At 36.6% G+C, this 26404-nt stretch overlaps 3 protein-coding genes across 6 annotated transcripts in view; 2 read left to right on the forward strand and 1 right to left on the reverse strand.

The window, feature by feature from the left end:
• The window catches only part of b9d2 (B9 domain containing 2), a 42398-nt gene extending 36275 nt beyond the window's left edge, over nt 1-6123 (forward strand). Inside the window, exons 1-5 of one of the 4 annotated variants that reach the window (XR_007181242.1) lie at nt 962-1226; nt 1711-1805; nt 2027-2152; nt 2240-2610; nt 5987-6123. Coding sequence is in view for 3 of the 4 variants with exons in the window: in XM_048165935.1 (XP_048021892.1) it covers nt 1718-1805; nt 2027-2152; nt 2240-2553 (528 nt within the window). In the remaining variant the exon portion in view is untranslated. Of the gene's footprint in view, nt 1-34; nt 96-961; nt 1227-1710; nt 1806-2026; nt 2153-2239; nt 3137-5986 lie in introns of those variants that run through there. The other 3 variants (XM_048165936.1, XM_048165934.1, XM_048165935.1) reach the window with 3 other exon arrangements.
• Nucleotides 6124-6199: 76 nt separating this feature from the next.
• On the forward strand, nt 6200-11504 carry tgfb1b (transforming growth factor, beta 1b). Its single transcript, XM_048165923.1, has 7 exons — nt 6200-6542; nt 7194-7460; nt 9409-9480; nt 9557-9701; nt 9795-9945; nt 10031-10141; nt 10220-11504. Exons 1-7 carry the CDS (start codon nt 6200-6202, stop codon nt 10265-10267), a joined length of 1137 nt encoding a protein of 378 aa, XP_048021880.1. The 3' UTR covers nt 10268-11504.
• A 1128-nt stretch (nt 11505-12632) lies between these two features.
• Nucleotides 12633-19981, reverse strand: cbr1l (carbonyl reductase 1-like). Its single transcript, XM_048165932.1, is given in 5 exon segments — nt 12633-13272; nt 18317-18440; nt 18538-18718; nt 19597-19627; nt 19629-19981. Coding segments are annotated over 5 exon segments (834 nt in total). The 5' UTR covers nt 19887-19981; the 3' UTR covers nt 12633-13032.
• Between the last annotated feature and the right edge of the window lie 6423 nt (nt 19982-26404).

The raw sequence follows: 26404 nt of genomic DNA on the forward strand, positions 1-26404 counted from the left end.
TTCAGGCCTCAGTGAGCCATCGGATTTCAACAAAAATATCTTAATTTGTGTTCTTAAGATGAATGAAGGTTGTATGGGTGTGGAACGGCATGAGGGTGAGTAATTAATGACAGAATTTTAATTTTTGGGTGAACTAACCCTTTAAAGAGCCTCTTCTGAAAAAAAAAAAAAAAACATAACTTTTGTTTTATTCAAATTCACTCTCACACTGTAATTTTCCAGCTGTTAAATTCCTTCCATAACCCTCCAATTGTATCTGATATATTAGCCATATCATCAGCGGATAACAAGGTCTGCACTTCCATGAAACTTTCACAGATGTGGTAATATGCTGATTTGATAGTTAATAGTTATTATTCAATGTTGGAAACAGTTGTACTGCTTAATATTTTTTGGAACCTGTGATACTTTTTTCAAGATTCATTGATGAATAAAAAGTAAAAAATAAATAAATAAATAACAGTGTTTATTCAAAATAGAAATCTTTTCTAACAATACAAGTCTTTACTAATTTTATAAATTTAGCACATCCTTGCTAAATAAAAGTATTAATTTCTTTCAAAAAAAGAAAGAAAAAATTACTGACCCCAAACTTTTGAACGGTAGTGTATTTTGTTAAAAAAGATTTCTACTTTAAATAAATGCTGTTATTTTATTTAAGTTTTTTCTCCCCCCTTATTATTCATAAAAGAATCCTGAAAAAAGTATCACAGGTTATAAAAAAATATTAAGCAACACAACTAGTTTTGTTGTGCAGACCTGGCAACCATCACCTATTAGGACATATGTACTTTGGTGTTGTTGAGAACAGCTCTGTCACAGAAGTGAAATGGTACCGTAATGTATGTTTTTACTGATTTTCTTGCTGCTGTTGTTATTATTATTGTCATTTTTTTTTTTTTTTTGTGTGTGTGTTACCGAATAAAGCATAAAAAAAAGAACATTTAAAAAAAAGAAGAAGGAGAAGTGCAATGGTACCTATACAGTCCTCCCTCCTCTTTGCTTTCAATGTAACGCAAGCTCATGCCGCCAGATGGCAGTAACTAAGCTTGTCAAGCCAAAACAAAGAAACCCTGAGGAAGTGGGTTGCTAAGGAAATCAGCCTTGACTACATGAAGGCGCTGTAAACAGTGAACAAACGCTTACTGGATTAACATTATTGCTCGCTTTACAATTTTTCCAGCATTGCTGATCAATGAATGATTGTGGTGATTGGGTAAATCGTGGTACGCCTGCTAATTGTAACTATTCTGCTTTGTTTACGGCGTTGTGAAACCGTTAGATAGTCAGGTCGCTAATTAGCTAGCCTTCTGCTAGTAACGTTAGTTTTAATGTAACGTTACTCTATTTACAAGATGAAGTTAGATACTGTATCTGTAACAAGACTTAGCTAAAAACGAAAACCTTTATATGTTTTAGTGCACCTAAAGAACCTGTAACGAGTCTGAAAGTGTATTTAAAGCGATATTGTTATATATGTTTATGAAGCAAAAGTTTTATTAATGCAAAAAACAACGATACAGTATGAAATAAGCACAACAGAAATAGTGAATATTTGTTGGAGCAAAAAAAAGAACAATTAAACAGCAAATACTTGAATCTAAAAACAAACATAGTAGTGGAATATGCTAATACAGTACGTGAAATTGGTTATATGACCATTTGAACAGATGCATGTGATAACCAACATACTACATAATGTTATTTCAGGACTCTTATGGCAGAATTGCATATAATTGGGCAGATCATTGGGGCCACCGGTTTCCCACACAACAGCCTCTTCTGCAAATGGGGTGTACACACAGGTGTCTTTTTTTGTTTTATTGTAAACTATTTCATACTGTGTTACCTAAAATTTACACTAACTACGAAAAAAATTTATTTTAGAGATTTAAAGATTTTAGAGACGAATTATTGTTTTTTCCTTACATTTTAACAGTGTAAAGATTGTTTTAATGCTTATTTGATGTGCCAAAGTTTGCATAAATATTAACTACAAAAACTTTTTTTACTTTATACCATTCAGGAGGAGCATGGAGACTTCTTTCTGGTCTGAAGGAAGGTCAAACTCAAGTGGACATGCCTCAAACAGGGGACATGGCATACTGGAGCCATCCCATTGATTTGCACTACACTACTAAGGGCCTACAAGGTATTTGTATTATGTTTTAGTGTCATAAAAAGAGTTTCTAACCACTTAAACATGATTTAATATATAGGATGTGTTTTCTACCTCTAGGGTGGCCAAAGCTTCACCTACAAGTGTGGCATCTGGACTCTTTTGGGCGATGCCAGCTGTATGGTTATGGTTATATCCACATACCATCGAGCCCAGGACAGCATCGTCTGCAATGTGCAACATGGCGACCATTGGGATCCTGGCAGGATCAACTTGCTGAGATGTTTGTCGGAGGAGGCCCACAGCTGCGCTCGCCAGATCTCATTTACAGTGGCGCAGACCGATACAGACTCCATACGGTTGGCATGGGCACAGTTGAATTAGAGCTGTGCGTCATTCTACGCCACTTTGACAGATATGGTGTGGAGAGCTGAGAATGGACTGCAGATTGTCACACATTTCAGATCAGAGATTTGAGGAGTGAAAAGAAGGTAAAATATTTTGTTATATTGGATAGGAGGTTCTCATATAAGGTGTGTGAATGCAAAGGTGTATAGTAAATTATGTTATTGAGTGAAAAGATGAGTGATGGATTTATGTGTACTGATAATGTGTTTTTTGTGCTTTGGATCTCAAACAATACTTTTTCAATACATAAAACTTTTCTACATTTTTTGTACACTTTGTATGTTTTATAGAATTGTATTTTGTTTTTATGCAATTAAATTTGGCAGTTTTCAGAGGTGAATCATTTCTGAATCAAACATTGTTAAATCGTTCATCGTTAATGTTTGATGGGAAGGACCTTTTCAAAGAAAAGCCTGATGTTCAGTTCAGTTGTATGAGTACATAATTCTATTTTGTTTGTTTTTTAATCTTTAGTTAACAGGCTTTTGTAGCAGGCTCTGAGTTTTGTAGATAGTGAGAAACAACTCTGTCACATTTTGCTCATTTCCTGTGTGGAGTTTCTAACTGTTTTAGTGAGATTAAAAAAGACAAAAGAGCAAGTAAGATCAAGCTCGTTTTTATACTGTATGTTTCATGTAATACTGAGGAAGTTTACAACTCAATATTTCAAAGGCTCAACTTTGTCTGTTCTCTGAATGGGCGATGAAAAAATTGACACCAACCTATTTCAGAAATGGAAACATTGGTCGTTGGAAATATTTTAATGCACTGTTTCACGTCCTGCCTGCGCTGAAGTTCATCAGTTCCTCTCTAAAATCTGTTTCTTTATTTAGACACAAAGAGAGCTGGGGGAGGGTTGCTTTTTACATTGACAAGTGTGCAGTTGTCATCATTTGGTGGATCTGCTAATTCTTTGTTAATATCTGTCTGATTTCTTCTACGAGTTCTCAAGTTTGAAAGTAGGATACCCTCTGTGGAAGTTGCATCTGCATTCTGTAAACACAATCTGTGGAAGATATTTCAACAGATAAACCGCTGTGCTAGCAGAGTTGTGTTGTGCGCTTTAACTGTTCCCTTAACATACCCAGCTGACCTATTTAAAAGTGCACTCATTCTTTTCTTCTCTTTTAAAAAAAGTTTTACATACAAATAAATGAATAATACTTTTGAAAAGTGTATTTCAAAACAAGTATACTCACACATGAGATATCGGTAGCCTAAAGGCCATGATAACTGACATCAAAGTTCAGCACAACACTGGAATTTACACGTCAAAGAAAGTGGAGCCCCAACGCACACCCACCTTTTATGTAAACATAAAGCGTAAAGTTTTCTGGAAATTTGCACTTGATGAGCACCTTTGTTTGGCCAAATTGTGTTCAAAATGACCTCATACCCAGTTGGGGCTAGAAGGTATACAGCTACGGCCAGATTAGGCTTGTTTGCAGTGTTGCCAAATGCTTTCAGTTGAAAGTAGCTAAAACTGGTCGCTAGATGACGTCATACTGGGGAGTCCACTGATCTATATTAATATAAATATATATCAGTGGGCGAGTCACGAAATCTAAAAAAGGTTTGTCCAAGAAAGTGCTAGATTTGTCGCTAGGCTTTTGAAAAAAGTTTCAAAAAGGGCAGTGAAGTCGCTAAATCTAGCGACAAAATTGCTAAATTGGCAGCACTGCTGGTTCAAGGTGCATCGGCGCTGCACAGACCGATCTGCGTATGACATCAAAGTATTGTGAGAGTGATTGGAGAGCATACGACTTCTTATGCTTTTGAATCACTCTCGCGGTACTTTGCGCCGATGCATCTCGAACAAGCCTATAGTCATATCAGAGGTTACTGGGCATGTGCACATCAATATTGCATCATTTTTTGTCACGCTGAACAACAATTAATTACTGTTTTTGCATTATTGTAAGGGTAGGTTTAAGGTTGGGGTTAATAAAACAATCTGATAAGTGGCAAATTTGATTTATTGTTTTTTTATGGCAAGATTTTGCATCACTTCTGCCCACAACCCTCATATACCCATTTGATCTTTGATTTCGCATATTATTTCAGGACCTTTATATGGAGAGGGTCGCCTTATGTGGCGACAAAAAAGCAAATCACAGTCAGCCATTGTTTATGTGAGCAAAAGTGTTTAATACTAACCTGTGTAACCAGGATAAAGTGAGTAAATTTTTAACTGGTCAGGTGATCTCAAAATGGCGGCTGTGATGCTACCCTCATAGTACTAGGTGTCAGTAGTCCAACCTGACTAATATATACAAATGTGAATAAAATTACTAATCATTCTAATTCTATGAGAATAGGAAAGTCCACACCACAACTATAATGATAATAACACAGAGGAACAATATCGCTAAAATGGAATCAAATTTCCAGAATGATTTTTTTTTTCCAGCTGTTGCATGTTCCAGCAAAAGAATCCACCCGATTTTTAGGAACTTGAGCATTTAACATGGCAGACGAGCGATAACTGTGATAACAGCATGCGCTATATATAAAGAAAGTTATCGTGAGTTGGTATGGACACGAATATACTTCTCTTTATAGTTATCACTCTTGGTGTGAATAGGCCTTGAAGTACATAAAGTATTAATCATTCTAATTCTATGAGAATAGGGAAGTCCTCACCACGGCTATAACGATAATGTCACAGAATAATGATTTCATTGGAATCACGTTTAGAATTTTGTTTTTCAGCTGATGAACAATGAAAACATTGACAGCCAATCAGAATCCACCCAACTTTAAAGAGCTTGAGCATTTAAAGTTGCAGACATCATAATTGCACTGCACACTAAATAAATATAAAGTTATCATGCATTGGTGTGGATGCTTATATATTTATAGGTATCTTTATAGTTACCGTTCTTGGAGTGAACAGGCCTAGAAAGGCTTTAATGTAGATTAAGAAGGTTGTTAAGGATTCTTTCATGAATTCTTGTTTAATTAGGGAAAGAATTCATAACATCTTGTTTCATTCTAAATGTTTAATTATTTGTTGAGTGGATAGCAAAAACCAGCTGACTCCAGGCATATGAGCCATCATGAGTTGAACTAAAACCTTTGCCTCACATAATGTCCACGGTGCGGGTTAAATCTTCAGGGGGAAACTACTCTGCTGCAAAGGAAGTGTTGTGTCATTTGGTTAAACTGTGCTGCTTCCTTTTCCTCTTTTGTCATTCCTTAAGTTGAGAGCAAACTGTTCAGAACAAGAAGATGGCACCCGAAAATAACTGATATTACTTTGAACCTCAAATACGTGTATTTGTTTTTTACTCTTGAGCTGGACGCAAGAAATCGTTAAGGTTATCGAGTGGAAACTATGTATTGTAAATGAAGCATGGTGGCTTGTGAGGACATCTATTGTGTATGTTCGATGGACCTCTGACTTCATTGATTGGTGAGTTTTGTTTGTGTTTGTGTTTTTTTTGTTTGTTTTTCCAGATCCATTGAGGCTGTTGTACCAGCATCTATATATCTGTGATGTTTGCTTTCTAATTCAGGCCGTTGGGTTTGAAGTGAAGAAGACAACACCAGCTTATGCTGTAGCAATGCTAAAGTGACGCCAGCGTTGTATCTAGAAGTGCTTGAGTCCCTTTAACCATCCTGTAACCTGCCACACTCATAGACTGAAGATAAATTCCAGCAACGCTGACCATGAGGGCAGAGAGTCTATTTCTGGTATCGCAATGCCTGTTGGGATTTGTGCTGTATAGCAAAGCATTGTCAACATGCAATCCTTTAGACCTGGAACTGATAAAGAGAAAACGCATTGAAGCCATTCGAGGACAGATCCTCAGCAAGCTACGACTACCTAAGGAACCAGAAGTAGATGATGAAAAGGAGTTAGAAAACATCCCAGCAGAACTGATCTCATTGTACAACAGCACTGTAGAACTAAACCAGGAGCAGTTGGCGGATCCCGTACACCTGCATGCAGAAGATCCTACCGAGGAAGATTACTATGCTAAAGAGGTTCACAAGTTCACAATAAGACCAAGTGAGTGGGTCTGTCTTTTCTCTGTTGTCTTGCCTGTTGATTACTGAAATATTACAGTGCCTTTCTTAGTGTTAGAGCCTAAAATGCCATGTGCCTGCAATTTCCTCAGAGAACTGAGGGTGTGTGCAAATTATCTGACCACAAACAGGAAGGAAGGCTGCTAAGAGAATGTTAATGAAGTGACTCAGATCCTGGAATTAGTGTTTCTTGGTAAACTACAGTATTACTCAGCTCCAAACATCCCTTGATTTATTATTGTCTCTTAAATCCATATAGGGACTAATATATGACAACACTGGTTTAGGGATGTTTTGGTGTTGGTTGCAAAGACAATGATAACAGTCATTCAATGATGACAGACAATGATAACAGTCACCCCTATATATATATATATATATATATAGTCATCATTGAAGTACTACCTTTAGACTGTATTTTGTAAACTGATTACTTTTATAAAGCACCAACATATTGTTAGTGGTACACACGGAGCCCTGTTGTTACTCTCATCCATAGAAAACACACCCTTTGTTCTATACTTCTTCATTCTTTTGTTGCTCCATTCATACAATGTATTGAAAAATATAAAAACACATACATGCTTATTTCCAGACCTGTTTCCAAACAGTTTTCTCTCTATCTTATCACCAGTGCTTGAAAACCCAGACATGCTGTTATGGTTCAACATCACAGATATAAAGGAAAAATTGGGTTCAAACTCCATGCTCTCCCAGGCGGAGCTCCGTATGCGCATCAAGGAGACCAAAATAATTAATTCAGAGCAGAGAATGGAGCTGTACCAGGACACTGGGGACAAGGCGCGCTACCTGTATTCACGCTTCATTACCAATCAAATGCTTGGCAAGTGGATTTCATTTGATGTGACGTCAACCCTAAAAGACTGGCTGCAGAAGACGGGTGAGAATCAGTGCTGCCTGCCACATTTTTTTTTTTTTTTTTTTTTGTTTTAGATTGTTTTAGATGTTTTATGTTTGTGACTGCCAATACTGACATTGGGTATCTTAATACAGTCAAGAGGGTCTTTTGATGTGTTTTGCTAAATGAGCTAGGTTAATTTTATGATGTTAGATAATAGTTTCTCACAAACACACAGGATTTATGATGCTGTATTTTAGCTGTATAACTTAGAGGTATATAGAGGTATAAATCCTATGTGTTTGTGAGAAACTATTATCTAACATCATAAAATTAACCTAGCATGAACAGTAGCTCATTTAGAAAAACACATCAAAAGACCCTCTTGACTGTATCTATTAAAATACCCAATGTCCATAACATAAACATCTAAAACTAAAAACATCTAAAAAATGTAAAAAAAAAAAAAAAAAAATGTAATTAACTAAATTTAATATCTAATTAGAAGTTAGCTGTCCCAAATTTTCTAACCTTGTTACCACACGACCCCACCCCCCCACAAAAAACTAAACAAAACAAAACTACACCCCCCCCCCATTTTTACACAAATTGTAAAGATCATTAAAAACTACAAAGTATTGGTATCGATAACTAAAATTAAAAATTGTATTAAAAATTGTTTCCAGTAATTGAAATAAAGCTGAAATCTAAAAATAGAAATATTAGATGATGGCCCATGGCAACTAACTGAAATAAATAACTGAAATACAAATAAATGTAAACGTGTCACCCTTTCAGGTGTAGTTCTGTGTATTAGTTTTCAGTCGTTTCATTGAGTTTCTCTTAGTTTTCTTGGTTACCAGTCGTTTGTTTAAGTTGTCTTAAGTGTTTCACATTTCTTTGATTACTTTGGTCTGTGTACTTAAGCCCTGTATTTTGTTAAGTTCTCGTCTGTGTTTTTGATGGTTGTTCTGTTCCTGTTCTTAAGTCATTCGTTAAAAACCTGAGTATTTTGTTATCTTGAATTCAGTTATTAGGGCCTAAGCGCTAAGGGTGAAGGGCCCTTTTATTTTCCTTAGGTAATTTTTTTCTTCAGCCTTTCAGGCACTTTTGGGGCTCTTAACATGCTCAAAAACCGGGGCTCTGTGGTGCATCCTTTTATATAGTTGTGTATGAGTGGCTCTGTTGCACACCTCTTTTCACCTAAACCAACTTCGTACACTTATGGATCTCATCGTGCCAAAAAACTTTCATGCTCATAGCCATATCACAGCTCAACAGGAAGTCAGCTATTTTGGGTTATTTGAAAAACGCACGCTCTGGAATTTGATATCCTCCTCCTAGGGGACCCTTCGCGGTCTTGCCTACCCCAGAATTCATTGCGCTCTGGTGATGACAGGATTTTTTTGAGAGAAATCGCCGGATTACACTTTTAAATGTAAGTCTTGGGTTCTAATTACTCTAATAATCAAATGTAAAAAAAAAAAAAAAAAACGGTTCAAATGTTGACTTAACTTACCAAGATGCAATTTTAAATAGTTTAAACTTTTTATTATTTACATAATTGACCATGGTGAACATATTTAGACAGCTTTGAGACCTGTTTTGTTTCTAGGCAGTTGAATATAACTTTTAAAAAAGTCTAAACATTACTGCCACTCGTCAATGGCAGCTGGAAGGTGCAAAACTGGCCTTAAATGAAAAATATGTGTAAGTCTTTATCACAATCCCATTTTATCACAATGAGCATTTTACATTTACTCACTTTAAATGCATATTGCCCTCCATGCACAGTTGTCCTAAAGCCACCAGGGTGGCGGTGGTGCCGGGGATTGGGCCCGTCATTGCTGCTCGCAGCTATATTTAAATGTGAACTGCTGTGCCTCAAACCATCTCTTTATTTCATCTGCTGCAACCCTCATATCGTGACAATTACATTAATGAAATGTATGCATAATAAATTAAACTTTCTCTACCATTTAATTCATAGAGGTGGAGCAAGGATTTCAGTTGAGAGTGTCCTGTGGATGTACGAAAGAACAATTCCAATTCAAAATATCAGGTTTGTGAATTCAAATTAAAATCCTGTATGTCTTGAGGTTGATAGAACAAGTTAAAATTGCTACTTGTGTATGCAGGTTCATTTTCTGCATTCAGAGGCGATAAAGCCAGCTTACAAGGACAAGAGCCAAAGCCCCACCTTTTGGTAATGTCACTTCCTGCTGACGGCCACGGCCCATCAAAATCTCGCAAAAAACGACAAACTGATGGAGTTTGTACCGAGTGAGCCTTTTATGATTCAGCTGACATTCCTTATATAATGTTTATGTTCTATATCAAAAGCCTTACAGTTTGTCAACTTCATGCTTAATGCAGAAGGTCTGAGGACTGTTGTGTGAGGAGCCTGTACATTGATTTCCGCAAAGACCTGGGCTGGAAGTGGATACATGAACCTTCTGGTTACAATGCCAACTATTGCACTGGCTCTTGCTCTTACGTCTGGTCTTCAGAAAATAAGTACTCACAGGTATCAACCAAGGCTAACAGATGTTTCATAAATGGACCGTTTTAAAATGATGTGTCTGATATTGTCCGATTTTGTTTGCCTACAGGTTCTTGCACTGTATAGGCATCATAATCCTGGTGCATCTGCTCAACCCTGCTGCGTACCTCAGGATCTAGAGCCACTGACCATCATTTACTATGTGGGGCGAAGACATAAGGTCAGAATTGATTTTATCACTTTCATCAGCGCTCAACAGTAATTGAATCTAAATAATGCTCAATGTAACTTTTCTCAGGTAGAACAGCTGTCAAATATGATTGTGAAGACCTGCAAGTGTAGCTGAAAGTGGCGTTTCCGTTTGGTCCTGATTAGCACAGTCAAGAGAGGAACATCTTGAGGCCCAGTATTTTCTGAGGGGAACTATTTAATTCCTTTTTTTGTCAACTTGTCCTTTTTGTTTTACTTGACTCCACTGTATCACATTTAGATATTGTAGTATTGCTTGTTTTGTACTTTTTGTACTCTACATTTATGTTGTGAATAATACTCTACATATGCTGTGCATGTTGTCATAGAAGTGGACATATTCATTGTTTGATATAAAGGTGCCCAAAGTGTTCAATATTATTAATATTATTTAGCAGATAAATCATATTGTGACTGAACATTTTCACCACAATTCAGGTGTAGTTTTTTTTTTTAAATTATTTTAACATTATCTTACTCTTTTTTTTTTTCTCCAGAAAATCTGAATAAAGTTTTGCAAATGAAAACTGTTGGACATGTGTTTACAGAACAGACTAAATAGGAAAAAAAGTGAAAAGTGTCGATGTCTGTACTTCCAGGTCAACAATAAGCATTGCTTTAACTTAATTTATGCTTAAATATGCTGTTGGCAGCAAAAAACAAAAACAACAACAACAAAAAACTTGGTTTTTATATATGTACTTGTGAATTATTTTTTAAATTATTTTAAAACTTATTTTTGTTTTGTAATTAATCCTTCTTAAAAACCAGAATCCACTGCTTTTTGCACAATATATCCAAAATGCAGCTATAAATTAGTTCAAGTTTTTTTTAAAGTCAGAGCTGTTGGTGTCATTTTATTTCTGTATAATTGCGATCAATTTTGTTTGATGTTTTAAATGTGTTGAGCTGTTTTCCCGGTGTCCACATTTTGTTACAGGTGTTCAGGAAAGGCAATTTCCTGCCAGCTATTTTGTTGTGGCTTCAGAGCTGGCAAGGCTTTTGTTGTTTGATTTTATAAAGGAAGTGAATTAAAAGTGGAATGTTTGTATGCTGAATGTACGCTGGTATGTTTGTACACTGCATTTTATTTAATGATCTTACTGAGAATATAATAGAATAACAGTCACTTAGTTACAATAAATTATCTTGATGTACCTGTTTGTTAGTTGAGAAAATGATATACAGCAGTAGCCAACAGGGATATGCGAAGGGAATTTTTGTTTTTAATGACCCTACAAGTTTGATTAAACCATCAATATATGGGAAAAATGTTAGTTCTCTATCATGTTTCATTGCATCATCACAAATAAAGCAATTGACTTCAAGCACAACTATGTAATATGATTACAAAATATCATGTACTGTAATATATTTATTGTAATATTGCACAATTAAGCAATATAATTACAATCATGTTTGAATAAAGGGTGAAGATGTCAATATTCCTAGGCTGGACATCACTTTTGGCCACTACTTTAAACATGGTAACAGCATACTTTAATTAAAATTAATATAAGAGAAGAGAGGTAATGAATGAGTTGAGCTTGAAGATATTCTTTAGATTTCTGTCCTATGCTGCCATCTAGTGACAACAACTTGGGTGAAGATAAATTAGTAGGTTATTACTTGCGCTTTTCACAAATGAATGAAAAATGATACTTCGATTTTTTTCTAAAGTGATTTGACATTCTGAGTTTTAAGTATGAAATTTCAGCTTCAATAATTATTACACTGGTAACTTTTGTGTTGCAGGCTTTTCCGGCCCTCATGTTAATTCATGTACACAAAGTAAATATGTGGCTCCCTCTAGCGGTTACACATCTACCATACTTTCCCTACGATTCAGAACTGTTTTGATAATGCTTGCCTTAGCCTTTTGTTCAGTTATGGGGTGTTATCTTAAAGTCAGAAAGTAAATACTTAAGGAAACATTTATCGATTTATTTAAAACAAAAGTATCGAGTGAAATAAGATATTCTTGCTTTTGCTTGACTTCAGTGTTGTAATATTGTGATCACGATCCAAACAAGAGAGTTTATTGTTTAATGACACTGAGGGTAGGGAGTTTATTAGTGTTTTATCACTTTTAAACCACTAACAAACTTTAATCTATCAGCTGGCAGAGAAACAACTAATTCTCTGCAATGATAACTGCTTTCTGTTGGCCAATAAGGTTAAGATACTGCCAAATATTACAAGTTTTACAGATAGTTTTATGATGGCTTTGATTTCTCAAGAGCAGATACTGCACCAACAAAAGCTTGCATAACATCAGTTTTGTTTTACTTTAATCTTGTATGGTGAGGCGGGTATGATTGTGTTTGAATTGCAGGGCACAAAAGTCCATCTTGTATAATACAGTAAATATTTCTCTAACTAATGCTCAGAGTATCCTAAAATAAGCATACAAAGTCAGCAGAAATAACCTTTGAGCATGAAGAATGTGAATGCAGTCAAGCTTACAACCAATCATTTTAATGGTTACAATTCAAGATCACAAGTTCACAAATGTTTTGGCAAGCTAAATATTTATTTAGCTTCATAAAGCTGGAACGTATACAGATAGTAAAATTCTGTTCTGTGGAAGGATTTGAGGTCAAAATCTGTTTATCTTAGTGAGATAAACAAAATGACTGAACAGATACTGAAAATCTGATATGAAGACCTCATAAATGATGATACAATTACTTTCAAGAAAACTGGCATGTACAAGTCAGAGCTTTTTAAAATGTAATTTCATGTAGTAGAAATTTTACAGTATGCCTCTTATAATGTCTCATATATTTTGGAAAAGAGTTACTTTCAGATCATATCATTATTTTCAGATGGAATGAACTGATGGCGCCTGTTTTCTTCACTCTACCATTCCTGTACAGTCTTGTCCCACACTAGCTGTCCATGCGGCTCTTTGGCTCCTTCAGGCAGCATGGCCAGATAAACAGGAGTTTCTGCTCCTTCCTCCGGACTCTTGGTAGCATTTGATCCAGCCATGTCAGTCCGCACCCATCCTGGGCAGCAAGCATTCAGGAGGATACCGTCACCTGGCCTCGTCTCGCTGAGAACTCGAGCCTGGATCTTTGACAGCACAGTCACACCAATCTGAAAAAAAAAAAAAAAGACAGTAAAATACAGTTCATTTCCTTTTCTGACAGTTTTTGTCTGGGCTTGCTTATTGCTAAAATACACAACCTAGCAAAACAGACTCTTAGTATGTCAGGGGCTGCGCCCGAAAGTTTAGGCAGCTGACTTGTTGCCTCGATGACTCTGCCCTATCAGGCAATGACTTTACAGGCTGCGTTTGAGCATGAAGGGACCACACAAAACTGATTTTGGACAGACTTCTGGGGCAGCATAATGGTTTAATGATCCACAAAATAAAGGGAGCTTTGCTGATAACTGAGTTATAATATATAATTTGTTACATTTCTATAGTGCTTTCTGGGTACTCAAAGCATTTTACATATGGAAAGGGGGAATCACCTCAACCACCAATGTGAAGCATCCACCTGGATGATGCGACAGTAGCCATATTGTTCCAGAATGCCCACCACACACAAGCTTATTGGTGAGAGAGTGATGAAGCCAATCAGTATGTGGGGATGATTAAGAGGCCATGATGATGGACAGAGGCCAATGGGCAAATTTGGCCAGGATGTCGGGGTTAAGGCCCGTTCACTCCAAGAATGAAAACTAAAACGGTAACTATAATGATAACTATATTTGCGTCCACACCAACGAACGATAATGGTCTGTTTATTCTAAACTCACACGCTGCTTAAATGCCCTAATTGAACTAAGGCCTAATCCTGGCTTAGTCTAAAGGCCAGAACACACCAAGCCATGCCGACGAACTAGTGGCGACGAAAGCAAACTGCGGGGTTGGCTCACGTCGGCAGCGTCTGTGTCCAAAGTTGCCCTGACACACCAAACCGACGCTAAACAGCCGACGGCCAAGTAGCACGTCAGTTCTGCGCCTGCGTGAGATGAAATGCCTTTCCGAACAGCAGACGGCAGTAGCTGAACAGCCAATCAGAATGATCAGATGGCCCGACGGACCGACGAGCTCCAACGCTGATTCAACATGTCGAATCGGCCGAAAAAAAGCCGACGAGGACCGACTTCAGCCGACGGTGCAGAACACACTGAGAAAACTTAGTCGGCCGACGAAGAAAAACTGCCCGACGGACGACCGTCGGCTTGGTGTGTTCCTGCCTTAAGCCCTGTCTGTAAAACTGGGCCGTTATGTTACACTGTTTGCTAGCCTGGCATAATAATCTCATCGTTAATACTTCTCACCATTTATTCTGAGGGTATGATGACCGATTGTTTTCAATCCATTTTCTTTAAAGTATTCTTGAAAAGGGGGTTTGCAGGGCTCGACAATAAGGACTGCCCGATGGCCCGGGGCCAGTGCGAACGACGCTCGGGACAGTAGACCAGGGCCGTGCACCAGTGGCGATTTCTTTAAGACTGCAAGGGAAGCTCGGCTTCCCTTATAATGTCACAAAATTAATGGTCAAATATGTACTATTGTATTAACATTTTATTGACTAAAAATGCGTTAGAAAACGTTCATCTCAAAGACGAGTTCGTTCAGAATCAGTTACATATATAGCAGGTCGGCTGACTCGATTTCCTTCTCATACATTCCCGCAGCGTCACAGTGCATTTCCCTTTTGAAGCCCAGCGTCCATTGACTTCAATGGGGCTGCTTTGAACGGTTTTTTTAGCGCTTCGAAACTAGACGGTCATTGGATAAACGCTGCGATTATGTCCCGCCCACGGACGCTCAGCGTCTCTGGGGGTGAATGGGGAGTGGGCTGGCCCGGACTCCGAGCTTCTGCGTGATGATTGGAGGGTCTGTCGAAAGACTGCATCTCCTTTTGACTGACAGCGATTCTGTACTATAAGGAATCACTGAAGCTATTCGCGCTCAGTCCCATTGCGGATTTCTCAAGTTCAATCGAAATAAAAACTGCTGCAACCTATTTCTTTGATATTTGCTTGGCGAAATTGCTTGATTTTCATCATACATTTCACACAATTATACACCACATTCCTTGTTTCAGTTTTACAGAGTTTAATATTTTTTTTTAGATCGTTCATTCATTCATTCCTTCATTCATTCATTCATTCATTCATTCATATAACGTTAGTATGCTAGGCTAGCGTCGTGGGTGAAAATTCTGCGCACGATGGCAGACGGTGCTAATATTGTCGACCTGATTTTGGCGAAGCCATTTGAAAGTTCCTTACAAGGAAAAACTTAGAATTAAACAGCAGGGCAGATCAACACCTAAGATTGATTTAGTGCAAAAGATAGGGAAAAATAACAGGTCTTTTCAGCTCTCCTGGTATGACAAAGTTAGCTGGCTGACTGGAAGTGCTGTGACAAATAAAATGTACTTTTATGATGTAGGCCGAAAATGAGCTTCCCCTCTCTGACAGACCAGTAGCCGCCACTGCGGCGTGCACAGACCTTTTGAGGGGCATGTGCCGAAACTAAAAAAGGGCACCCCCCCCACCCCCCCCCCCCCCCAATAAATAACACAAAATAATAGTATCAAAAGCTTTATATTTATTCACTATTAATTTAGACAGTTATATATATATATATATATATATATACACACACACAGGGTTGCAACGGGCTTCTTTAAAACTAATTACAACAGCAATCTTCTGTGAGCCATGTGCTTGAAGACCACAGTTTATGACTTCAATGTGATCCACTGGGATGTCCCTCTCAACACACATTAATACACAGACTACGTTCTGCATGATAAAATACCCTAAAGAAGTTCACAGTGACCTGATGACCTTCTGTAATATTTTTTAGTTACTACAATATTACTGTAGTAAAACCATGTTTTTCTATGTTTATACATGTGAAGACAAGCGGGGAGTAGTATACAATACAAGATTAAAAAAAATATCTAGTGAGCAAATACTTAACATCGTAAACATTAACCATACTGTGTGTCCATATGATTAAATGTTAATGAATTAAGTGTATCAGCAGATAGCCATCATAAATCAAATAAGAAATTTCTTAGAAATATATTTTACCTAGCTGACGAGGATCACTCGCTTTGTGTCAAAGTCAAATGCAGTTATATGTGTGGAGCAATGTGCAATCAGTGCAAAAACATCATCACATTAGGCTACGTCATCATCAATAGGTTATGAGCGCTCAGTTTTTCCTGTTGTAAAATACGTTTGGCCAAAATCTCAATTTATAAAAGATGTAATACTACTGTATGCACAGGCTATTTAAGGCTATTTGTATGCTATTGGCTATGACTAACTTAGATGCCATCACTAAATAAGTTGTTATTTTGTTTTTTTGGCGCTCCAAAAATATTCTCGTCACTTTATAATATTAATATTGAACCACTATACTCACATGAACTAATTTAAATATGTTTTTAGTACCTTTAAGGATCTTGAGAGAGGAAATGTCATTGCTCCCTATGGAGGCCTCACAGAGCCATCGGATTTCAACTAAAATATCTTAATTTGTGTTCCGAAGATTAACGAAGGTCTTACGGGTGTGGAACGACATGAGGGTAAGTAATAAATGACAGAATTTTCATTTTTGGGTGAACTAACCCTTTAAAGTCTCATCAGAAGCACAGTGCTTTTTGACAGTATAGTGTCTCCTGCTGACACGCTGACATCTTGAGTCTCGAGTCTGCGCATAGTGAACTTGGAGCCCGAGTCTGTGCAGTATTGAGCACGAAGTGGAGTCCGTGATATCAAGTCCCGCCCACACTACCGCAAAATCGGTTAATACTGCAGAACACCACATTATGTTGGTGTGAAATAAACAGTTCTGGAAATGTAGAAATTAAAGTTAAAGCTCCAATCTCCTCCCAAAGATCCAGAAAAAAGTCAGTTTGTGCTTCAGTGACTACTTCGCTCAGAGAAGCTGTCAATCTCAGCTGTCAATCATAATGTTAAAACCTTGAGTTTTTATAGCATCAAATAACTAACTAAAAACAAACTTACTTTAAAGAGTGAAAACTTTAATTGACATCAATGTGATAAAAACCACCTAAAATGACCGAAACCATCTTTAAAAAAAAAAAAAAAAAAAAAAAAAAAAAGACATGAAATTTGACTAGTTTGTCTCACGTCCCATGACATTACATGGAGAGGGTGGGGTTTATGACCTATACTGCATACTGCACCTGGAGGGGGGGCGATCGAGATGTTTTAGCAAAGCCACTGGAAGGCAAGCCTGCAACCTTTAGCCAAAAAAATTTAACGGCTAATGCTAACGCTCCGCCTCTGGTGGTACACAGGTAAGGAGACCAGAGACCATTTTTTGAATGGATGTCAATGGATGAGAGGCTTCACTATGCTGATTAAACAGCTTTTGTGGGAAAATAGCTAATCATTTAATTAATGGACAGCCTATTTGCTAATCTTCAGCATGTTTTACACTAAACAATATACTTTCTTTGGGAACTATATGTAGATTTTAGCTTGATAAAAATATTTTTTTTTTAGAGAAAGCAGACTAGGGAATGTTGCGACTGATGTCACTGCCATTACACGATAGGCTGAGAGGTGCAACACGTGATTAAGTTAGCCGTTACGCTTTCTCCAGTGGTGAGAGATACAGATCCTCTCATCTCCCTATAATATACAATCTCTGGCTTTAGCTTCATTTTACAGGATGCGTGTGACACGCTTGATCAGGACCCCCAACAGATCACAGGGTGAGCACCCCCTGCTGGCCTCATTTAATTTTAATTTAATACCAACTTTATCGCTAAAAATATGGGAAAAGTTGGTCAAAAACATACATTTATACAAAAACTGATGACCAACTGCAACTTTTAGATGCCATTTTTATTTTTTAACTCAACTGTCATGGAATGGAACATACAGGATTGTGGGACATTAAAGGCAGCAAAGGATACGTTTATGCTGCCTTCAAAAAACAATCAGATAAAGCTATCTCAGTAGACAGGATGTGACAAGATCATTGGATTCGGACATGCCTTGTTATCTTCCTACCTCCGTATGCTGCCTCCGGAGGTAGCGTTTTTTTGTTTTTGTTTTGTTTTTTTGTGTGTTTTTTTTTTTTTTCAACTTTCGAACACAGCCACGGACAAATAAGGATGTTTGTTACCTTGGTGGTACCATAGGCAGTGTTTGGCCAGCCCTGAGCCGTATGATCCCCTGTCTGTGCAGCATGAACAAACTCTCCCATCAGCAGGCACAATTCCTCCTCTGACAAATCTTTATTTCTGAATCTGTCCAAAGGCAAACATCAAACAAAAAAAAAAAAAATCACTTGACATATGCTGTTTACTTCACTTTATCGCTTATTATAAAAATTGATTCACACACTTTGCCTTTAGCTCAGCATTGCACTGTTCAAGCGATTTCTTGCTAACAAAGCTGGACACATTGACCACTCGAGCACCGGGTCGAAGTATCGGCAGAAGAGCATGACACACCCACAGCGTTCCCCAGAAGTTGGTGCGCATGGTCACCTCGGCCTGTTCTCCAAATGGCTCTGGTGCTGAATCTAGAAAAAGAAGAGAATTTCAGATGAATGTAAATGGACACAGAATGTCCTTTTGTTATAAAAAAGGGAATGAAAATGAAAAAAAAATGCATTTTTTTAAAAAAAATTGAAATGCATGTTTACATAGAAAATATATTGAAAAGTGTGGAAACTGTGGAATGCAAAAAATAAAAATAAAATAAAAAAGAATGATGTGAGTGTGAGGATTTTAGCACAGAACATTGTATAGACCAATCATAATATAATATAATATAATATAATAATCAGTGTTGGGTGTAATGCATTACTAGTAATGAATTACTGTAATTTAATTAGGCTACTTTTCCCTTGAATATGTAAAGTAAGGGATTACTCTTAATTTTTCTGTAATTTAATTACAGCTACTACTGATGTAGCTGCATTAAATACTGTTTAGAACAATTCTATATAAAACAATAGCGTATTAAACATAAAATGTAATGTCTAAATGTGTTTAAATGTATGTTTTTAATGTAACCTCCCTTTAAATACTTTGTTAAGTTCAAGAATATTTTATATTATTTATTTGAAAGAATTAAAAGAGCAGTTCCATGTCTACCACTGGTCAGTATGGGATAATATGAAAGTTATGGGATTTAGAAAGTAATTAGTAATAGGTAATGCAATACTTTTTAGGGAGAATAATTAGTTAGTACCGTGATCTAATTACACTGTTGAAGATGTAATTAGTAGTAATAATTAGCTTACCCAACACTGATATAATATAATATAATATAATATAATATAATATAATATAATATAATATATGTTTTAATTGTTCTTTGACACTTTTGACACAGCATTTAAGGATGAAAGATTTACGCAGGTCTGCGTTGAAAAACAGGACATTCAAAACTGACGTTTGAAGGCAATTCCCGCGTTGTTGATCAAGAACATCCAGGCCACCGTACTTCTCCTCCAGAAACTTCTTGAGTTTTAGAGAGCTTCCCTGGTCACAAATATCAAGTTGATGGAAGATTACGTTTTTGCACCCCTCAGACTGCAGTCCAGCAATAGCCTCTTGTCCCAGTTTCTCATTCCGTGCAGTGAGGAGAATATCTCCTTTGAAACCTGCCTTGCACAGCCCTTTAACAATCGCCAGTCCGATGCCCTTATTTGCCCCCGTAACTACAGCCACTTTTTTGGACATTGTGGATTTCTATTGTCTGCTGCTAAGCGAAGAAATGAAGTCAGGAAAATCTTCTGTTTAATGTTTAGTGTTCCGCACTTGCACAGAGCGCGCGCAGCTCCTCCTCTAAAAACGTCAAGAACAAAAGAAAGTGCAAGTCATGCTTATGTTGCTATTTCATGTTTATAACATTTATTGATAGCGATGTTTTATTGCCCACGGGTAACTTAAATACAACATGTTATAAAATATATGTACAAATTTTATAGTTGTCAGAAGACTGATTAAAACACTATGTAACGTTTTTCTTTAAAATGTACAAAATTTATATAATGAGCAAACACATCATGAATCCGTCTTCCTACGATGGACTATTTTAGACCGAGCGGGACGCCAGCCGCTAGTACGGAGTAACCCAGTAACGTAACCTGCGTCATACATAAACAACAGAGAGAAGTAGATTCGGCGACAATGTTCTTCCGCAAGACGCTTGAAATTTTATTTATTAACCGCTAGAGCGCCAAAAGTTACACAAAGTACTTATATAGCCTATGTAAAATTAACGCTAAACCAAGAAACAAACATTCAAATAAATATTTGCCAAAGAATATATTACAATGAAAGTATATATTGTAAGTAGTGACTGGATGGAACAATCTTGATAGTATCATTGAGTGTGGGTCAAAAGCACATGTAGGCTAGAGAAGTCTTGTTTGTGTTCATTTGCTGCCATCTGCTGTTTAAATAAAGCAATTTTATTTTGCACGTGGCATCTCAGGACAGCAGGTGCTGTAAAAGCATTTAATTCGTTATTTATTTAACGTGGTAAAGCTCAAAGGACGGTCATATTAGGATATTTGCATTTTGTTCTATTTCTGTTGTCTGTCTTGGTTGCTTATTTGCATGTTGTGTAATTTAAATGCATGGGGACATTAAACAAATATACCAGATCTTGCCAGATTAAATATGATTGTTTAAGTTCATTGATGTGTGGTTGCCAGAGTGCTCTGGAACATAAAAGATTCTATCAGCTTTTAGCCTGTCAAGAAATGCTATAAAACCTGGCTGTAACAAGTAACAAGTTACAGGATGATGCAATGAAACAATTCATCAGCCAGCCCAGTAAATCAACAGTTGTTATTTTAACCCTATATGAGGCCTGACACATGAAATATAAGTCGGAAAAAAAATAAATTTATGGAACAGTTTATTGAACCTTTAGACAAAACACACCAAAAAATAAAAAAGCTAAATAAATAAATAAATAAACATTTGCGTATGTGTTTTTTGTTGAATATCATATTTGATAGGGTACATCAGGATTTTATGGCTCATATAGTATGATATACAAGAATATAAAGAATGTTAATTTTTCACAGGAAAAAAACACCTCAGTTTTATTCAAAGGCCCAAACTGAAGGTTGAAATTTTTAAAATTATATTATTTACTAAAAAAATATAAACTATCAATCAGGCGACAGGAAACGTAGATTGTGTACAACATATTTTGATAATTTAAAGACCTTAGACATCAAATATGATACAGGCTTACATTTTAAATATATTCTTTAAAATAATTATTTTGGAAATTGTGCCTGAGAAAAAGAAGTTTAAGATCTAATGTGTGTTGATGCTTTGGTTTTAATATTAGAATCTATCAATCCATACCCAACTTCCCCCTGTTTTCCCCACATTTCTCAGTAAAGCGAGTAACAGAACACAAAGTAAAACTATGTGCTTGTTATCATGAATGGTGACAGTAACTGACTACTGCATTTCAGAGGGCAACACATCGTCTTGCATATGACTTATAGTCAGATGTTGTTCACAAATGTTAGGAACCTCAGCTGTTTATTGACATAATGAAATATTTGAAAACATGCACATTTTTCATCTAGAAAATAACAAAGATCCTATTTCAAAGGCAATAACTTGTTCTTAGAGCTAAAAAGTCTAAAAATATTGGTTCTCAGAGCCTGAACACTCACCCCATAAATGGCTGGATTCAGAATAGGAGGAAATATCAAGAAATAAAGTGACATAACTATTTGTGTTTCAAAGGGAAGATAACTTGTGTCAAAGCGACTTTGTACAATTTCATAAAAACAGCCCACACTGTAGTTCAATATTGCAAATAAGTGTGGTGTGCAGGTCTTCAGTGCTTTTATTTTAGACTTTCTAGTGGCAGTAAAGCATATTTTTAGAATATGTCCATATGAGTAGAGGGTCATCGCAAGCTGAGGAAAAGTGTATACAACAACAAAAAACAATCCAATAGCACTCACAACATTTGTGTCATCACAGGACAGTTTGACAAGAGAATAGTTGGAACAATACACTCGCCTAATTATGTTTCTACAGATTGTCAAGCGCAGAGTCAGAATAAAAAACAAAGCGAATGCCACTAAAGGATAACCCCACGAGAAAGCAATTAGTTTATACACCCTTGTGATTGTCATAATACTGTGATACTGTAGCGGGTAGCAGATGGCCACATAGCGATCATAGCTCATCACTGACAGAATGGTGAATTCTACGGTAGCATATGTGTGCAGGAAATACGTTTGAGCCTTACAACATGCCAAAGATACCTCATGAGAAGGAGACATTAAAGTACCCATTAAGGATGGAAGCAAAGCTGTTCCACCATAGATGCCATTTACAGCCAAGTTACATAGAAAGACATACATAGGTTTATGAAGAGCCTTGTCAGTAATTATGATAAAAATCAGAGTGGTGTTAGCAAAGAGTACATGTACAAGACAAAAAAGATCATGAAGTAAAGGTATTTAAGATCATCCATTCTGTAAAGGACCTCCAGCACGACTGATGACACAATCGATGAGTTTGTCATCTTCTTTAAATTGTTCAGCACACTGTAGTAAAAAATGGTAAATTACATTCTTGCCAAGTAGTTTAAATCAGTTGTATAAAATGGAAACAAGTTTTAAGCAGATGAACAGGCCCTCCTTGTATGTGGCTACTGTAAATATCAGAGACAGGAAAAATATTCATAATTCATTTCAAAACAAATATCCTAGATTTTTCAGGTGAGCTGGATAACAGGTGAATGAAGGACTGACTCTCCTCCTCTTCTTCTCTGTTTATATTACGGGTACTGTACGTGTAACTGGAAAATTGCCTAGTGTATTGAGATCACATGATCTTTTCATTGTGATTATGTAAACAGCCTAATCTTATGGATGTTTGAATTAATACTAAACATATAAATCAATGGTAAAAATATTATGTTTGTATACAGATTAGAATTTGTTGGTATAACTGCTAAATGGCATTAAAATTCAAATAGCTTGCTTGATTATTTCATCAGGGAAAGCACCATAGATAAAACAACAGTTTAAATATGTTAGAATAATAAAGTAAAATTACATACAGTACAGTCCAAAAGTTTGGAACCACTAAGATTTGTAATGTTTTTAAAAGAAGTTTCATCTGCTCACCAAGGCTACATTTATTTAATTAAAAATACAGTAAAAAAAAAAAAAAAAAAAAAAAAATATTGTGAAATATTATTACAATTTAAAATAACTTTTCTATTTGGATATATTTCACAAAGTAATTTATTCCTGTGATGGCAAAGCTGAATTTTCAGCATCATTACTCCAGTCTTCAGTGTCACATGATCCTTCAGAAATCATGCTGATCTGCTGCTCAAGAAACATTTAATGTGTACAATTGTACAAAATATTTGTGTACAATATTTTTTTTCAGGATTATTTGATGAATAGAAAGTTCAAAAGAACAGTGTTTATCTGAAATCTAATCTTTTGTAACATTATAAATGTCTTTACTGCCACTTTTGATTGATTTAATGCATCCTTGCTGAATAAAAGTATTAATTTCTTTAATTTCTTTAAAAAAAAAAAAAAATTCTTACTGACCCCAAACTTTTGAACGGTAGTGTATAATGCTACAGAAGCTTTGTATTTCAGATAAATGCTGTTCTTTTGAACTTTCTATTCATCAAGGAATCCTGAAAAAAAAAAAAAAAAAAAAAAAAAAAAAAAAAAACACTACACAACTGTTTTCAACATTGAAAATAATTATAAATGTTTATTGAGCAGCAAATCAGCATATTAGAATGATTTCTGAAGGATCATGTGACACTGAAGACTGGAGTAACGATGCTGAAAATTCAGCTTTGCATCACAGGAATAAATTACTTTGTCAAATATATTTAAATAGTACACAGTTATTTTAAATTGTAATATTATTTCACAATATTACTGTTTTTTACTGTATTTTTAATTAGATAAATGTAGCCTTGGTGAGCAGACGAAACTTTTTAAAACATTAAAAATCTTAGTGGTTCCAAACTTTTGGACTGTACTGTATATAGCAGTATAAAATGTTGATTAGAAAATTGTTTCCTTCCTGGATGCCGTTACCACAAATAGGCTATGCAGATTTGTTAGATGTGACCTGTAGGCCTATCAATCATCCAGAGGCTATACAGAATCCACTTGATCCTGTACTGATTGGCTGATGATCCTCTCGTTTGATCGGATCATGGTGATCGCATGCTAACGCCAAGTGTAAACAATGCAGCCTAATGAATTTGTTTATTAATATATTGCAGGGAAAATTAGTTGTACAGTTGTACAGTTATATAGGCTACCACAGCAGCACTATTACAAATCTGACAACAGCAATGAAACAATAAAAAGTAGCCTATTCTTTAGTAGGTACATTCATTTTTATTCTAACCATCTGCAACTGGTCACAGCCCTGCCCACATTTGGCACCCGTACCACTCCTCATCTCAAACATGAATGAGGAGAGAGATTTATTTTAAAGTTCTGAATACTGGGGCCTGGTTTCACAGACAGGGCTTAGATTAAGCCAGGATTAGGCTTCAGTTCAATTAGGGCATTTAAGTAGCTTATTATAGTTATAAACATGCCTTAGAAAAAAACATCTTGAGACAAAACAATGGCACTGACATATTTTAAGATATGTCAGTGTAAGTTGATTTCAGTTAAAGCAGCTCAAACATGCATTTTAGTCTGGGACTAGCTTAAGCCTTGTCTGCGAAACCGGGCATGGATATTACACGACAAATCCATCATGAATGGATTCTGCTTGGGGGAGCATCATGGAAGTCATGAAAAAATAACAGGGCAGGCTCTGTTTTATGTTCTCAGTGTCATTTGCTATAGTGATTGAGCAAACAGACTTGAGGGGCCCCATTTTAATGATCTGAGAGCATGGTCTGAAGCGCGCGGCACAGGTGCACTTAGGGCTTGTTCGAATCCACTTTTGCTAGTTTAACGACAGAAAAAAAATGGTTGTCGCGCCAAGTGCATGGTCCAAAAGGGTTGTACCAAGTCTCTTAATGAGTCATGGGTGTGTTTTGGATGCATAACATGCATTAAACCAATCAGAGTCTCAAGTCCCATTCCCTTTAAAAGCCAGTTGCGCTTACACCATGGTGGATTCGCTATTTACATGGTGGAATTTCAAGCGGAAAGACTGAACGTTTCTCCAGAGAGGAACTGTGTTGTAACAAGCAGAGTGCAGGCGCGTTGTGTACCTGCCTATAGGCGCAAGATTCTATCAGCTTTTAGCTTATCAAGAAATACTATAAAATCAGGCTGTAACAAGTAATAAGTTACAGGATGATGCAATGAAACAATTCATCAGCCAGCCCAGTAATCAACAGTTGTTATTTTAACCCTATATGAGGCCTGACATATGAAATATTAGTCAGAAAAAAAAAAATATGTTTTTTTATGGAACAGTTTGAACCTTTAGACAAAACACAAAAAAAAAAAAAAAAAAAAAAAAAAAAGCTAAATAAATAAAACATTTGCGTATGTGTTTCGGTCAGGACCACTATCGTCAAATATGATAGATAATGCATAGAGTTTGTATGGCGGTATGGTTCTGTTCTGGGCAAGAACTCCCTGCGCATCCATGCAGTCTAGCATGGATAAGAACAGGGAGAGCAGCAATAAACCCCCCAGGGTAAACAGAACAGGACCAACATGCAGATATCATTAAATGTCATGATTTAACATACACATTTTTCGAGAATTAGTCTGATTCAGGGGAAATAATAGACCATCCTGACTGAAGAGAGGAGGAGCTGGGGATGGAGGAGGGTAATTTGCTCCTGAGAAATGCAATAGCTGCTGATAATACTGAGGAGCTTATATATAGATGCCGTAATAGGCGTCGTATTCCTATAGGTAGACGCAGTCACCTGGGAGTCAGCTGATGCAAGCTTGACTGACGTGACCTGCCAGAACTGACGCTACGCTAGATTTCTGTCAGGACCACTATCGTCAAATATGATAGATAATGCATAGAGTTTGTATTGGCGGTATGGTTCTGTTCTGGGCAAGAACTCCCTGCTCATCCGTGCAGCCTAGCATGGATAAGAGCAGGGAGAGCAGCAATAAACCCCAAAACAAACCATATGCTGATATCCCCCAACACAAACTGAGTGCGAAAATCTGAATGCCATTTTTCCTCAAAATGCAGTTACCTGAATTTTTTTTTTTTTTTTTTTAAAT

This window comes from Megalobrama amblycephala, linkage group LG18, assembly GCF_018812025.1.
Source record: "Megalobrama amblycephala isolate DHTTF-2021 linkage group LG18, ASM1881202v1, whole genome shotgun sequence".
NCBI classification, from domain to species: Eukaryota; Metazoa; Chordata; class Actinopteri; order Cypriniformes; family Xenocyprididae; genus Megalobrama; species Megalobrama amblycephala.